Source organism: Brassica oleracea, chromosome C5 (genome assembly GCF_000695525.1).
Source record: "Brassica oleracea var. oleracea cultivar TO1000 chromosome C5, BOL, whole genome shotgun sequence".
In the NCBI taxonomy this organism is placed as follows: Eukaryota; Viridiplantae; Streptophyta; class Magnoliopsida; order Brassicales; family Brassicaceae; genus Brassica; species Brassica oleracea.
In genome coordinates this window covers 4297948-4309865 of record NC_027752.1, presented here as the reverse complement: position 1 = coordinate 4309865, position 11918 = coordinate 4297948, and the positions used below count along the sequence as shown (strand labels likewise).

At 41.7% G+C, this 11918-nt stretch overlaps 1 protein-coding gene and 1 pseudogene across 3 annotated transcripts; both read left to right on the top strand.

Moving 5' to 3' along the window:
- The first annotated feature begins 1600 nt into the window (after positions 1-1600).
- Positions 1601-4080, top strand: LOC106295282 (pre-mRNA-processing factor 17). 2 transcript variants are annotated; one of them, XM_013731138.1, is made up of 2 exons: positions 1603-3361; positions 3758-4080. In XM_013731138.1, the coding sequence occupies exons 1-2, from the start codon at positions 1662-1664 to the stop codon at positions 3762-3764; spliced, it is 1707 nt and encodes a 568-aa protein (XP_013586592.1). In that variant the 5' UTR covers positions 1603-1661; the 3' UTR covers positions 3765-4080. The 2 variants fall into 2 exon arrangements, with proteins under 2 accessions (XP_013586593.1, XP_013586592.1); XM_013731139.1 differs by lacking the exon at positions 3758-4080 and having other exon boundaries at positions 1601-3365.
- A 520-nt stretch (positions 4081-4600) lies between these two features.
- On the top strand, positions 4601-6663 carry LOC106295083 (annotated as a pseudogene). The gene is given in 4 exon segments (XR_001260951.1): positions 4601-4645; positions 4744-4845; positions 4940-5703; positions 5829-6663. The product of XR_001260951.1 is annotated as a 4-substituted benzoates-glutamate ligase GH3.12-like (transcript).
- Positions 6664-11918: the final 5255 nt, after the last annotated feature.

Genomic DNA, 11918 nt, shown 5'->3' with positions numbered 1-11918 from the left:
TTTTTTTTTTTTTATAGGAAAATATGACACAAAATATAGATTAGTCTAAAGAGACATAATTACTATTTTTTTGCTCTAAAAAAACAGTTTTCCCAATTAACTATTCCTATCTTTTGGTTTAAGCATATTCTGATGATTAATATATATTCTTCTATCGTCACAAAAAAAAAAAAAAAATTCTTCTATCATACTCAAAATTAATTCTTTCGTTACATTACTACTACATGAATCATAACTAAGAAAACCATATACATTATAATAATAACAACGAAATGGTACATGGTTCTGCAAAAAAGTATTACTCATTTTCACAAACTTCAGTTCCATTCCTAACTTCTAAACAATGTAACTAACTCCACAGGAAAATATTTAATATTTTAAAATTTAAGAATACGTTTTATTTTAGATAAATAAATATAATTAACTATATTATCAATTTGAAGCCAAACGATCACAGCCTATATATTTTATATATAGTTGCCGTGAAGTTATTATATATCGTAAGAGTTTTTTTAACGTAATCTATTCTATTAAAACATCAACATGATCTATTGATATATGTGTGGTCCAACTATTTTAATACAATTATTAAAAAAATTTATTAATTATTTAAAAGAAATATTATACAAAGAAAAACACAAATATGACTAAAAATACAATTATAAAAATTAAATTTCTAAAAAAATATAAAACGAAAAATATACCTTTCCTTAGTATTTTCTTAAAGTCAATGCATATTTTCATTTGAGAGTAATTTGTATATATCGATAAAAATTATTAAATAAGACAATTTCTCCAAAAAAATTAAGAAGCTATTAGACAACGACTGCTGCCTCTCTAGTAAACTCTGATGTTTAAGCATACATCATACATATCTTAAAAATGCATGAAAATGTTACAAAGAAATTGTTATAAAATCTTCCTCTATGGGCGTACTTATATTTTTATTTCATAAATATACAAACTACATGTTTGTTAAGTTTTATAACTCTTTTCAGTCGAACAAAAATAAAGTTTACTTAAAAATCACAAAACAAGTTATTGGTTTTAATTCAAAATTTATACTAGAAGAACTAGAAAAATGTGAAGGAGATGACAAAAAAAAAAGAATAATGTAAAGGAAAAACATAAATAAAACATATATGGTTGGGTTGGGTCCGACCTTTACACACACGAAAAACCAGCAGAGTTGAAATAGGAATAGTTTAATTTGTATATCTATCTATGACTTTTAATGTGTGACTTCACGTCGTTCAAAAAAAAAAAAAGTGTGACTTCACTCACTCAGCGAGAAGCAAAAGGAAACACACATTTCGCCATCTCACCACCGTCAACAGAAGAAACCTTAAAATTAAATGCTGCTTTCGGTTTTATTCGGTTTGACTTGCAGTGATTTCAAATTGGTCCAGATTATTTTGGTTGTTGTTTAGTAGTGTAAAAAGTACTATATGACGACTTTAGTCAAAAAAAAAAAGAAAGTATATGACGACTCAGTTAGGGGACTTAAATGTTAAACAGATATACTAGCGGGGTAAATGTGGAAATCAAACAAACGTTAGGGTTTATCTTTTCAAGTTACACAAAATTGCAAAAAAAGGCAATTCTGAAACCCTTAAAAGAGCCTCTCAGAACAGTGGCGCAAATCTAGCAAAATCGCGAGAATGGATCTGATTCAATCCTACGACGGAGAAGACGCTTCTTCTTCGCCGGAATCTTCACCTCCTCGTATGCTGAAGGCGAAATCATCGGCCCCGGAGGTAGACGACACGGCGCTCGCTCTCACGGTGACCAACGCGAACCAATCGAAATCGAACCCGATCAACCCGACGCAGCACGCCGTCATGTTCAACCCCACCTACGATCAGCTCTGGGCTCCGATCTACGGCCCCGCGCACCCCTACGCGAAGGACGGGATCGCGCAGGGGATGCGGAACCACAAGCTAGGGTTCGTGGAGGACGCCTCGATCGGGTCCTTCGTCTTCGACGAGCAGTACAGCACTTTCCAGAAGTACGGCTACGCGGCGGATCCCTCCGGGATGAACTACGTCGGCGACGCGGAGGCGCTGAAGCAGAACGACGGCGTTTCGGTTTATAACATCAAGCAGAGCGACCAGAAGAGGAGGAAGCTCGAGGAGAGCAAAGGGGAGGGGAAACGGGAGGAGGAGGTTGAGGCGGAGGCTGAGAATCCGGCGACGGAGGCGTGGCTGTTGAAGAATAGGAAGAGTCCTTGGTCGAGGAAGAAGGAGGTTGTTCAGGGAGAGTTGACTGAGGAGCAGAAGAAGTATGCGGAGGACCACGCCAAGAAGAAGGAAGAGAAGAGCCAACAGGGAGAAGCTAAAGGAGAGCCTTATACGGATAAGAGCACTTTCCACGGCAAGGAGGATAAAGACTATCAAGGGAGGTCGTGGATCGAAGCTCCTAAAGACGCAAAGGCTAACAACGACCATTGCTACATCCCAAAGCGTTTGGTTCATACGTGGAGTGGTCACACGAAAGGTGTTTCCGCTATTCGGTTCTTCCCAAAGCATGGGCATTTGCTTCTCTCTGCAGGTATGGATTGCAAGGTCAAGATTTGGGATGTGTATAACTCTGGTAAGTGTATGAGGACTTACATGGGTCACGGTAAAGCTGTGAGGGATATTTGCTTCTCTAACGATGGGACTAAGTTCTTGACTGCTGGGTATGATAAGAACATTAAGTATTGGGACACAGAGACTGGTCAAGTTATATCCACTTTCTCTACTGGGAAGATTCCCTATGTGGTTAAGCTGAATCCTGATGATGACAAGCAGAATATTTTGTTGGCGGGGATGAGCGATAAGAAGATAGTGCAGTGGGATATTAACTCCGGGGAGATTACGCAAGAGTATGATCAGCACTTGGGTGCCGTTAACACAATCACGTTTGTGGACAACAACAGAAGGTTTGTCACTTCAAGTGATGATAAGTCCCTCCGTGTGTGGGAGTTTGGGATACCGGTGGTTATCAAGTATATCAGCGAGCCTCATATGCACTCCATGCCCGCCATTTCTGTTCACCCGAATGGGAAGTGGCTTGCGGCGCAGAGCTTGGACAACCAGATTCTGATCTACGGCACCAGGGAAAGGTTTCAGCTGAATAAGAAGAAGAGGTTTGCAGGGCACATTGTCGCCGGTTATGCTTGCCAAGTTAATTTCTCCCCGGATGGGCGGTTTGTAATGTCGGGAGATGGAGAGGGTAGGTGCTGGTTTTGGGACTGGAAGAGCTGCAGAGTATTCAAGACTCTTAGATGTCACAACGGAGTATGTATTGGAGCCGAGTGGCATCCTCTGGAACAGAGCAAAGTCGCAACTTGTGGATGGGACGGCTTGATTAAGTACTGGTAAGTAATCTTCTTCCAATCTACTTTGTTATGTTATCTTGATACGTGCGTTCAACAAACGCTTGTGGCTAATTGTAGCAATGATTAGAGTTTTCGTTGGTAAGTAGCCTTGCATTTACTATATCATTTTCTGGTAATAGTTTCAACTTGGGATAAATAGTAGAGAATAAACTTCTCATGGATCTATTAGTACATATGTAAGATTTCCACTGTATGTTTCATCATTAGGGGGTCATGATTTTGGGCTTGGGCAGAGAAATAGACAAGTCTCTCTGCTTTGATTCTAATGTTGTCTATTCACAAAGAGACATCTCTCTATTTTCCATGATTACCAGCCATGTAACCACCATGTCCCTAAATACAGTTTGATACTGATGTTTTGCTGCGCATTTGCAGGGACTAAGACAAGCGTCTTGTCACAAGACAGAGGCATCACGGAGAAAGAAGTAGTATTGACGGTCTACCTAGCCTGGGATATACAGAATGCTCTGCATCTTTGGGATACAAAGTCCCTTTTTGAGTTTCGCTTTCATCCGTTTTTAGATTCTTCAATGTTGTAACGCTTTCCGTTTAATGGATTGTGTAAGTGGGATGACCAAAACAATTTCAAATGCTTGACTGTATCGTTATCAAGATAGCATCTCAGACTTGAATATTTCGCAGAATCTGTGTTATATGCACTGTTGCAGCAATGTAGGCGCTTCTATTTTGTTTCGTTATCAATGGCTTGTGTTTACTTATTAGCAGATAACCAAATCTTGTTTATACACTACACTAGTCCGGTTCGGACAAATGCCTTGGTCCATTTACCTCCTGGTCCCCTCAGAAATAAAAAAAGATATAAAAATGTAAAAGGTAAAACAGCAGAGGAGGCAATCAAACAAAACTCTGAAATAATAATTTGCTATTGCCTGTCATTCAGTGTGGTCCAGTTTTTTGATGGGTCTCACCAATAATGGTTGTCTATCTGTATAAAGAAACCGTCGATATGGGGTGGTGAATGAGTAGAACAAATATGAGTCTAGACTGTGATCTCACTGTTCTAGAAGAGCTAACATCAAATGCGAAGCAAATACAAGACGATGTATTGACCAAGATACTCAAAGCTAACGCGAACACAGTGTACCTCGGACGTTTTCTCCAGGGGAGTGCGGATAAAGAGCTGTTCAAGAAGAACGTACCCGTGGTGAGCTATGAAGATCTTAAGCCTTATCTCGACCGTGTCGCAAACGGAGAACCCTCGGATGTCATTTCGGGGGAACCCATCACTGCGTTTTTAGTGAGGTATATACATCATCTTATCATTTAAATAACAAGAGTTGCTTATTTTACATATAAAAGATTGTGATAAATCTAAAGAGTTGTAATTAATGGTTGTTTAGCTCTGGAACTTCAAGTGGGAATCAAAAGATATTTCCTGCGAACAACATCTTCTTTAAGAATATTCAAATCTTCTATACGCTAGGCTATCTCGTTATGTCCAAGTAAATTTCCACAGTCATCCTTCTTTTGTATATTTGACGCTTTCATGACAACGATGGATTGATATCTTTTTTTTTTTTCTGATTAATAATAAAGGCATTTCAATGGTTATAAGCAAGGAAAGGTGATTAGGTTTACGTTCATTCATCCGACATCCACAACTCCTTGTGGTTTGCCTCTTGCTCCTACGGTAACTAGCTTCACAAAGAGTGAATTTTTTAGGAGCCTGCCAAAAAATAGTCCAAGCCCCTACCAGATCATACTGTGTCCGGACGCCAAACAGAGTATGTACTGTCAACTTCTCTGTGGTCTTGTCCAGAGAGATGAGGTTGTAAGTGTTGGTGCTGTGTTCGCTTCTGTTTTGGTTCAAGTTATCCATTTTCTTGAAAATTACTGGAAAGAGTTGGCTAGTAATATCAGATGTGGTCATGTCAGCGAGTGGATCACCGACCTTAGCTGTAGAGAGACCGTCACTACCATCCTTGTTGAGCCAAATCCTCAACTGGCAGATCTTATCGAAAACGTGTGCCGACAAGAATCTTGGCAAGGTATAGTTTCACGACTTTGGCCTAAAGCCTAATGCATTGATGCTATTTTTACAGGAAGCATGGCTCAATACATCCCAGCATTGGAGTTCTACACTAATAAACTGCCTCTAGTCTCTAAATCTTATGCATCTTCTGAAGCATTTTTCGGGTTAAATTTGGAACCTCTAAGCAAACATGTGTCCTACACATTTCTACCCAACATGTCATACTTCGAGTTCATAGATGTCGATGGAGGAACCGAGGGCGAGATTGTTGATCTTGTGAATGTGAAGTTGGGTCACCACTATGAGCCCTTGGTCACAAACTTTTCAGGTAGAGTCTAATTCAACTGTTTCTATTATCAACTAAATCAAAACTATTTTTGTTTTGTTTTGTTTTGTTTTGTTTTGTTTTGTTTTATTTTAGCTAATGTTGTTATAATATGATTATGTTGCTAGGTTTACACAGATGTAGAGTGGGGGATGTTTTAAAGGTCACTGGTTTTTACAATATGGCACCTCTGTTCAGATTTGTACGTAGAAAAAATGCGGCTTTAAGCGTTCACCTAGAGTCAACGACTGAAGAAGATCTTTTAAAAGCCTTGGCTCGGGCGACACTAGTTCTTGAATCTTCGGATTTAGTGATCATGGGTTTCACATGCTATGCCGATATCTCCACTGTTCCGGGTCACTATGTTTTTTACCTGGAACTCAAATCAAAAGTCAACAATAATAATAGCACTAATGTTCTATCACTTGATAACAAGGTATTGGTGGAATGTTGTTGTGTCATGGAGGAATCATTGAATAGTTTTTATAGGCTCTTCAGGAGCAAAAATGGTTCGATTGGAGCTCCAGAGATAAGAGTGGTGCAAGAGGGAACGTTTGGTTCTCTCATGGAGTTTTTTGTCTCCCGAGGTGCTTCTATAACTCAATACAAGACACCTATATGCATAAACTCTGCTGAGGCTTTAAAGGTTCTTGAAGACAAGGTTCTTGCTCGGTTCTTCAGTGACAAATCCCCTCCTTATCTGATCCTGGCGTGATGATGACCACCACCAAAAAAAACTACATCACCCTAATAATGAAGCAATAAATTTGTCTGGTGAGTGGTATGAGTGTTTTATAATTCCTTGTTGTTTATGTCTTGTGTGCTTTTTCTCTTTTGTCGTCATGTTTACTGTTGTGGGTGTTTCAGTTAAATGTGATTGATGCATTCTTATGTTTTTTGAAAAAAACTGTGATGAAAACCATAACTAGATAGCATTGATCAATGAAAATGTCTTGGGATAAATAAGAGACTGTTATGTACAGCTTTAATCGGTTTGATTACTCTCACGGAATAGCTCAACGAGTTTGTTCCAGGTTTTAGTCCTCAAAGCGGAGGCTTCATTCGGTTTAAACCACTTCTTGTGAATCTGAAAGTGGAAACAAGACAACACAATTGCTGTTAACAACAAATTGTTAACGGGGCTTGTGGCCTGGTTGTGATTAACTCGAGGGAAAAAGCCCAATAGAGTGAAGCCACCAGGTTTCGAGTCCTGGCCATTGGGAATTAACATTTCGGCATCGCTAGGGACAGGGGATCGACACGTGGCAACACGTGACTAATTTGGACCACTTATGTGGGGCCATGATACCCTTGTATAATTAAAAAAAAAACAACAAAGTGTTTATAAGAGAGGAGAATATATATTATAAAAGAGAAACGCACCATTCCTAATTCCTGCAATTTCAACCTCTTAGGAGCATCCTCGATGAACCGTTGTATGAAGAAGAGCACAAACAGACCACAGTCGAAAACATTCTTTTGCTGCGCGGAACCTGTTGAAAGGGTGAAATGACATATAGTTTAGATGAAGACTACAATTTGTCTTTTAAGAAACACTCATATATAAAACTTAAGATGGTAAAAGAGACTAGCCTTCACTTCAGCTTCGTTGATTCTATGTGGAAGGTATGAACGGTAATATTCATATATCTCTCATAGAAGAGTGGCTACAGCATGATTATATACAGATACGACTAATACCCTAGGAGCTCTGTATTTACATATGTTACCATAAGTGTATTATGAGAATATTACAGACTTGATAGAGAGGGATCTAGTATCCTTAACACGCCCCCTCAAGATGGAGAGGGTTCAGCCACTCCAATCTTGTTTCGTAGTTCAGTATATCTTTGACGAGGAAGCGGCTTTGTTAGTGCATCAGCCAACTGGTCTTTTGTATTGACGTGAGACACTCTGAGCATTCCATGTTGTATCTGGCCGCGGATGAAGTGGTAATCAAGAGCAACATGTTTCATACGGGAATGAAACACCGGATTGGCACAAAGAAAAGTAGCACCGAGATTGTCACAGTATATGACTGGAGGAGAGATTAAGACGATACCCAGTTCAGTGAGCAAGTTGCAAATCCATCTGATCTCTGCTGATGTGTTTGCCACCGATCTGTATTCCGCTTCTGTACTTGAACGGGCAACTCCAGATTGCTTCTTTGCAGTCCACGAAACAGGTGACTTTCCGAGATAGACAATGTGAGCATTTGTAGAGATGAAATCATCGGCATCGCCTGCCCAGTCAGCATCAGAAAAGGCATGGAGACTGAGAACATTCCGAGCTGAGAAGTAAATGCCATGAGAGGGAGTAGCTGCAAGATATCTCAGAATTCTTTTTGCTGCCTGCCAGTGAAGATCAGTGGGTCGATGCATGAACTGAGAAAGTCGGTTAACAGCATAAGCGATGTCAAGGCGTGTAAACTGTAGGTACTGAAGACTTCCAATGAGTTTCCTATACTCCTTTGGATCATCAATGGCAGTGCCAGACCTCAATGTTAGCTTGGGAGCAGAAGCCATGGGCGTACAGACAGGGTTGGCATCTTCCATCTTGTACTGATGTAGGAGATCAAGGATGTACTTCCGTTGAGATAGGTGAAGGCCACTGCTGGTTCGACGAGCTTCAATGCCAAGAAAATAATTGAGTTCCTCCGGGTCTTTAACTGAAAAACGTGAGGCAAGAAGGGTCAGAATCCGCGTGATGGCCGCCTTGTTATTCCCAGTTATGAGAATATCATCAACATAAACTAGCAAATACACTAGTTCTTTCCCATTGTTATAGATGAAGAGAGACGTGTCCGCCAGTGAGTTTTTGAAGCCAAGACTGAGGAGAAAGGTTTGAAGTTCTTCGTACCAAGCACGGGGTGCTTGTTTGAGTCCATAGACAGCTTTCCGAAGACGACAAACATGGGATGGTTTGTCTCGATCAATGAAGCCGGGTGGTTGCTCCATGTAAACTTCCTCTTTCAGAGTTCCTTGAAGGAAGGCATTATTGACATCTAGTTGTTGGATAGGCCATGATCGAGAGACTGCAATATCCAGGATAAGACGGATTGTGGTCGCCTTTATGACCGGACTGAATGTAGAAGTATAATCACGCCCAAACTGCTGTGTGTAGCCTTTGGCAACGAGGCGGGATTAACAGCACTTATCACTCCCATCTGCAAAGAACTTATTAGTATAAATCCAGCGACAACCAATGATATTTTGATGAGCTTGACGAGGAACGAGCTCATAGGTCTGGTTGCGAGCAAACGCATCCAGTTCAGTTGACATAGAGCCTCTCCACCTCTTATCAAGTAACGCTTGGTTCACCGTCCTTGGTTCAGGAGGGTAGTTGTTGGTGTATCTAGCTGAGAGGTTGAGTTTGGTTTTTGGTTTGGAGATGTTATTCTTTTGACGGGTGGTCATGGGATGTTAATTTGCTATTATCGGGGCTGGTTCTGGAGGAAGGGAGGAAGACGACGAGGGTTGAGAAGATGGATTTGTGGTTGGGCCTAAAGGGTTTGTGGTTAGGTTTTCAGGTTGGGCCTGAGATGGTTGTGGGCTTCGTTGGTTTAGATTTGGAGAAGAATTATTTTGGGTGTATGGGCTTGGGTTGGTTTGGTTTAAAGGAAGAGGGCCGGTTTGATTTGAAAGATTAGAGTTAGGGATCATACCTGATTGTGTTTCACGAACAACGCCACCGTCTGAGTTCTCCGATGTCACCGGCGGTGGAGAAGCTATCCTCGGGGTCCCCAGAGATGGCATAGTAGAGTCAGCGAGTGGCGGTCTGAGGGGAATAAGAGAGTGTAAAGGTTCATTTTGCTGAGGTGAGTTGGGTTCGGAGGAAGCTCGGGGTTTTGAAGATCGTGGAAAGGGGAAGACTTGTTCATCGAACTGAACGTGTCTGGAGACATAGATTCTCCTTGTTGTCGGCTGGAGACATAAATAGGCACTCTGAGATGTGGAGTATCCCAAGAAGACACACGGAGTAGAACGGTTGTCAAGTTTATGAGTGCTATAAGGGCGAAGCCAGGGAAAGCATAAACAACCAAAGATCTTCAGCTTGTCATAGTTAGGAGTGGTTCCAAACAGATTTGCAAATGGAGATGTCATGTTCAAAACCGGAGTTGGGAGACGATTTATGAGATAAACGGCGGTGGAGAACGCATACGTCCAGTAGCTGCGAGGCATTCCTGCATGAGATAAGAGAGAGAGTCCGGTCTCAACGATGTGGCGGTGCTTGCGTTCAGACACTCCATTGTGTTCTGGGGTATGGGGGGGAGAAGTGAGATGAGATATGCCTGCTGCAGAGAGGAAGGACTTGAGCGCCAGGTACTCTCCACCATTGTCTGAGTATAAAGTACCGATTTTGAGGTTGAACTTATTCTCCACAAGAGCTTTAAAAGCAGTGAAAACCTCACGGACTTGGGACTTGGTTTTCAAGGGGAAGAGCCACGAGTACCGTGTATAATGATCAACAAAGACTACATAATATTTGTAGTTGTCGACAGAGATCACAGGAGACATCCAGACATCAGTGAAAATATATTCAAGAGGTTTGTTTGAGGAGATTGAGGTTTGAGAAAAAGGTAGTTTATGGGATTTATTAATAGAACAATCTGGGCACAACGAAGGCTGTGAAGAAGAATGCAACACTGGAATAGAAAACTTTGAAACAATAGTTTTTAAAGTAGACAAAGAAGGGTGGCCCAAGCGATCATGCCAGTCTTTAAGAGTAGGTGTAGGTTTGGTGGAGACGAAAAAGGATTGAAGGGTGGAAGGGGAAGCTGGCCACTCGTATAACTCATTCTTGGTTCTGCCGTGGAGCAATGGGGCACCCGAGGATAGATCCTTCACCTGAAAGTGAGCAGGGAAAAATTCAACGGAGACTTTGTTAGCGTTACACAACCGATATACTGAGATAAGGTTCTTGTGAATGTTAGGAACACAGAGAACATTAGTTAAAGACAAGGGTTTAGAGGAAGAGGGAAAAGATAGTGAACCAGTGTGCGTTATTGGCAGAGGAGAGCCATCGCCTATGAGCACAGCATCGTTGCCATTGTACGGTGAGTGCAGAGCAAGGTTGTCAAGATCGTTCGTCATATGGTGAGTGGCCCCACTGTCGAGAAGCCAGGAGTTGTTCAGAGTGGTTGCACCAAGAGCAAGGTTCGCACGTGGTTGCCATGGTGGATAGGCGTTGTTGACGGAGACGCTACCAGTAGAAGAACCATGACCATGAAGCTGAGGACACCTGCGTGCGCTATGGCCCTGAACTCCACAGATTTGACAACGCCCCTGGTATCCTCCTTGTGAACCTTTTTGATACTTGTTGTTGTTGTTGCCATGCTTGTGTTGTTGATTGCGGTTCCACTGTTGATTGTTCTGAGGCATGCGTGGCTGATTGTAACGAGAGTTTGGCGGCTGTGTGGAAGCAACATTAGCAGTGACAGGAATAGCTGCAGGTTCCTTCAAGGAGGTGAGGAGCTTAGCTTCCTTGTTGAGAAGCTTCTCATGAATTTCCGTCACAGTAGGTGTGATGTCACGTCCTTCTAACTGATCCACAATTGACTTGTATTCTTCAGGAAGACCACCAAGGATGTATTCAACTTGATCTTCATGCTCAATAGGTTTCCCAAAGAGTGCAAGTTGATCAAATCTCGTAACAAACCCTTGCAGGTACTCATCAATAGTCTTTGTACCTTTTGTCCAGCCCTTGATTTGGAGTTTGATCTGCTGGATATGACCCCTTGTAGGTTTGGCATATGTGGAGGAGAGAGTGGACCAGATCTCAGCAGCTGTCTTCGCAGTGGATACAATAGGTTGGATAGTGGGCGTAATGGCACCTATTAGACCACTGAAAATAAGACGATCTTGACGGGTCCAAGTAGTGAACTCGGGATTCGGTGTGGTGACTCCGTCGTTGACAACAGTGGGCGCTGGCGGTGGGTTGGAGCCATCAAGGTGACCAGAAAGTCCATAGCCATCCAGAAGAGCCTGAATCTGGATACTCCACATGAGAAAGTTGTTTGAGGAAAGTTTGGTAACATTGGACATGTTAATGTGAAGGAGCGCTTTGGGTGTGATCTCAACGGTTTCAGCAGTTGTGGTGGACATGGTTGAATTGAGGAAGAAGAAGAAGAAGCAAAGAAGAGGGGGATCGAATAGATCGAGCAAAAGAAGAGAAGCGGAGAGATTTTAAGAAGAAAAACTTTAAGAAGGCTCTGATAC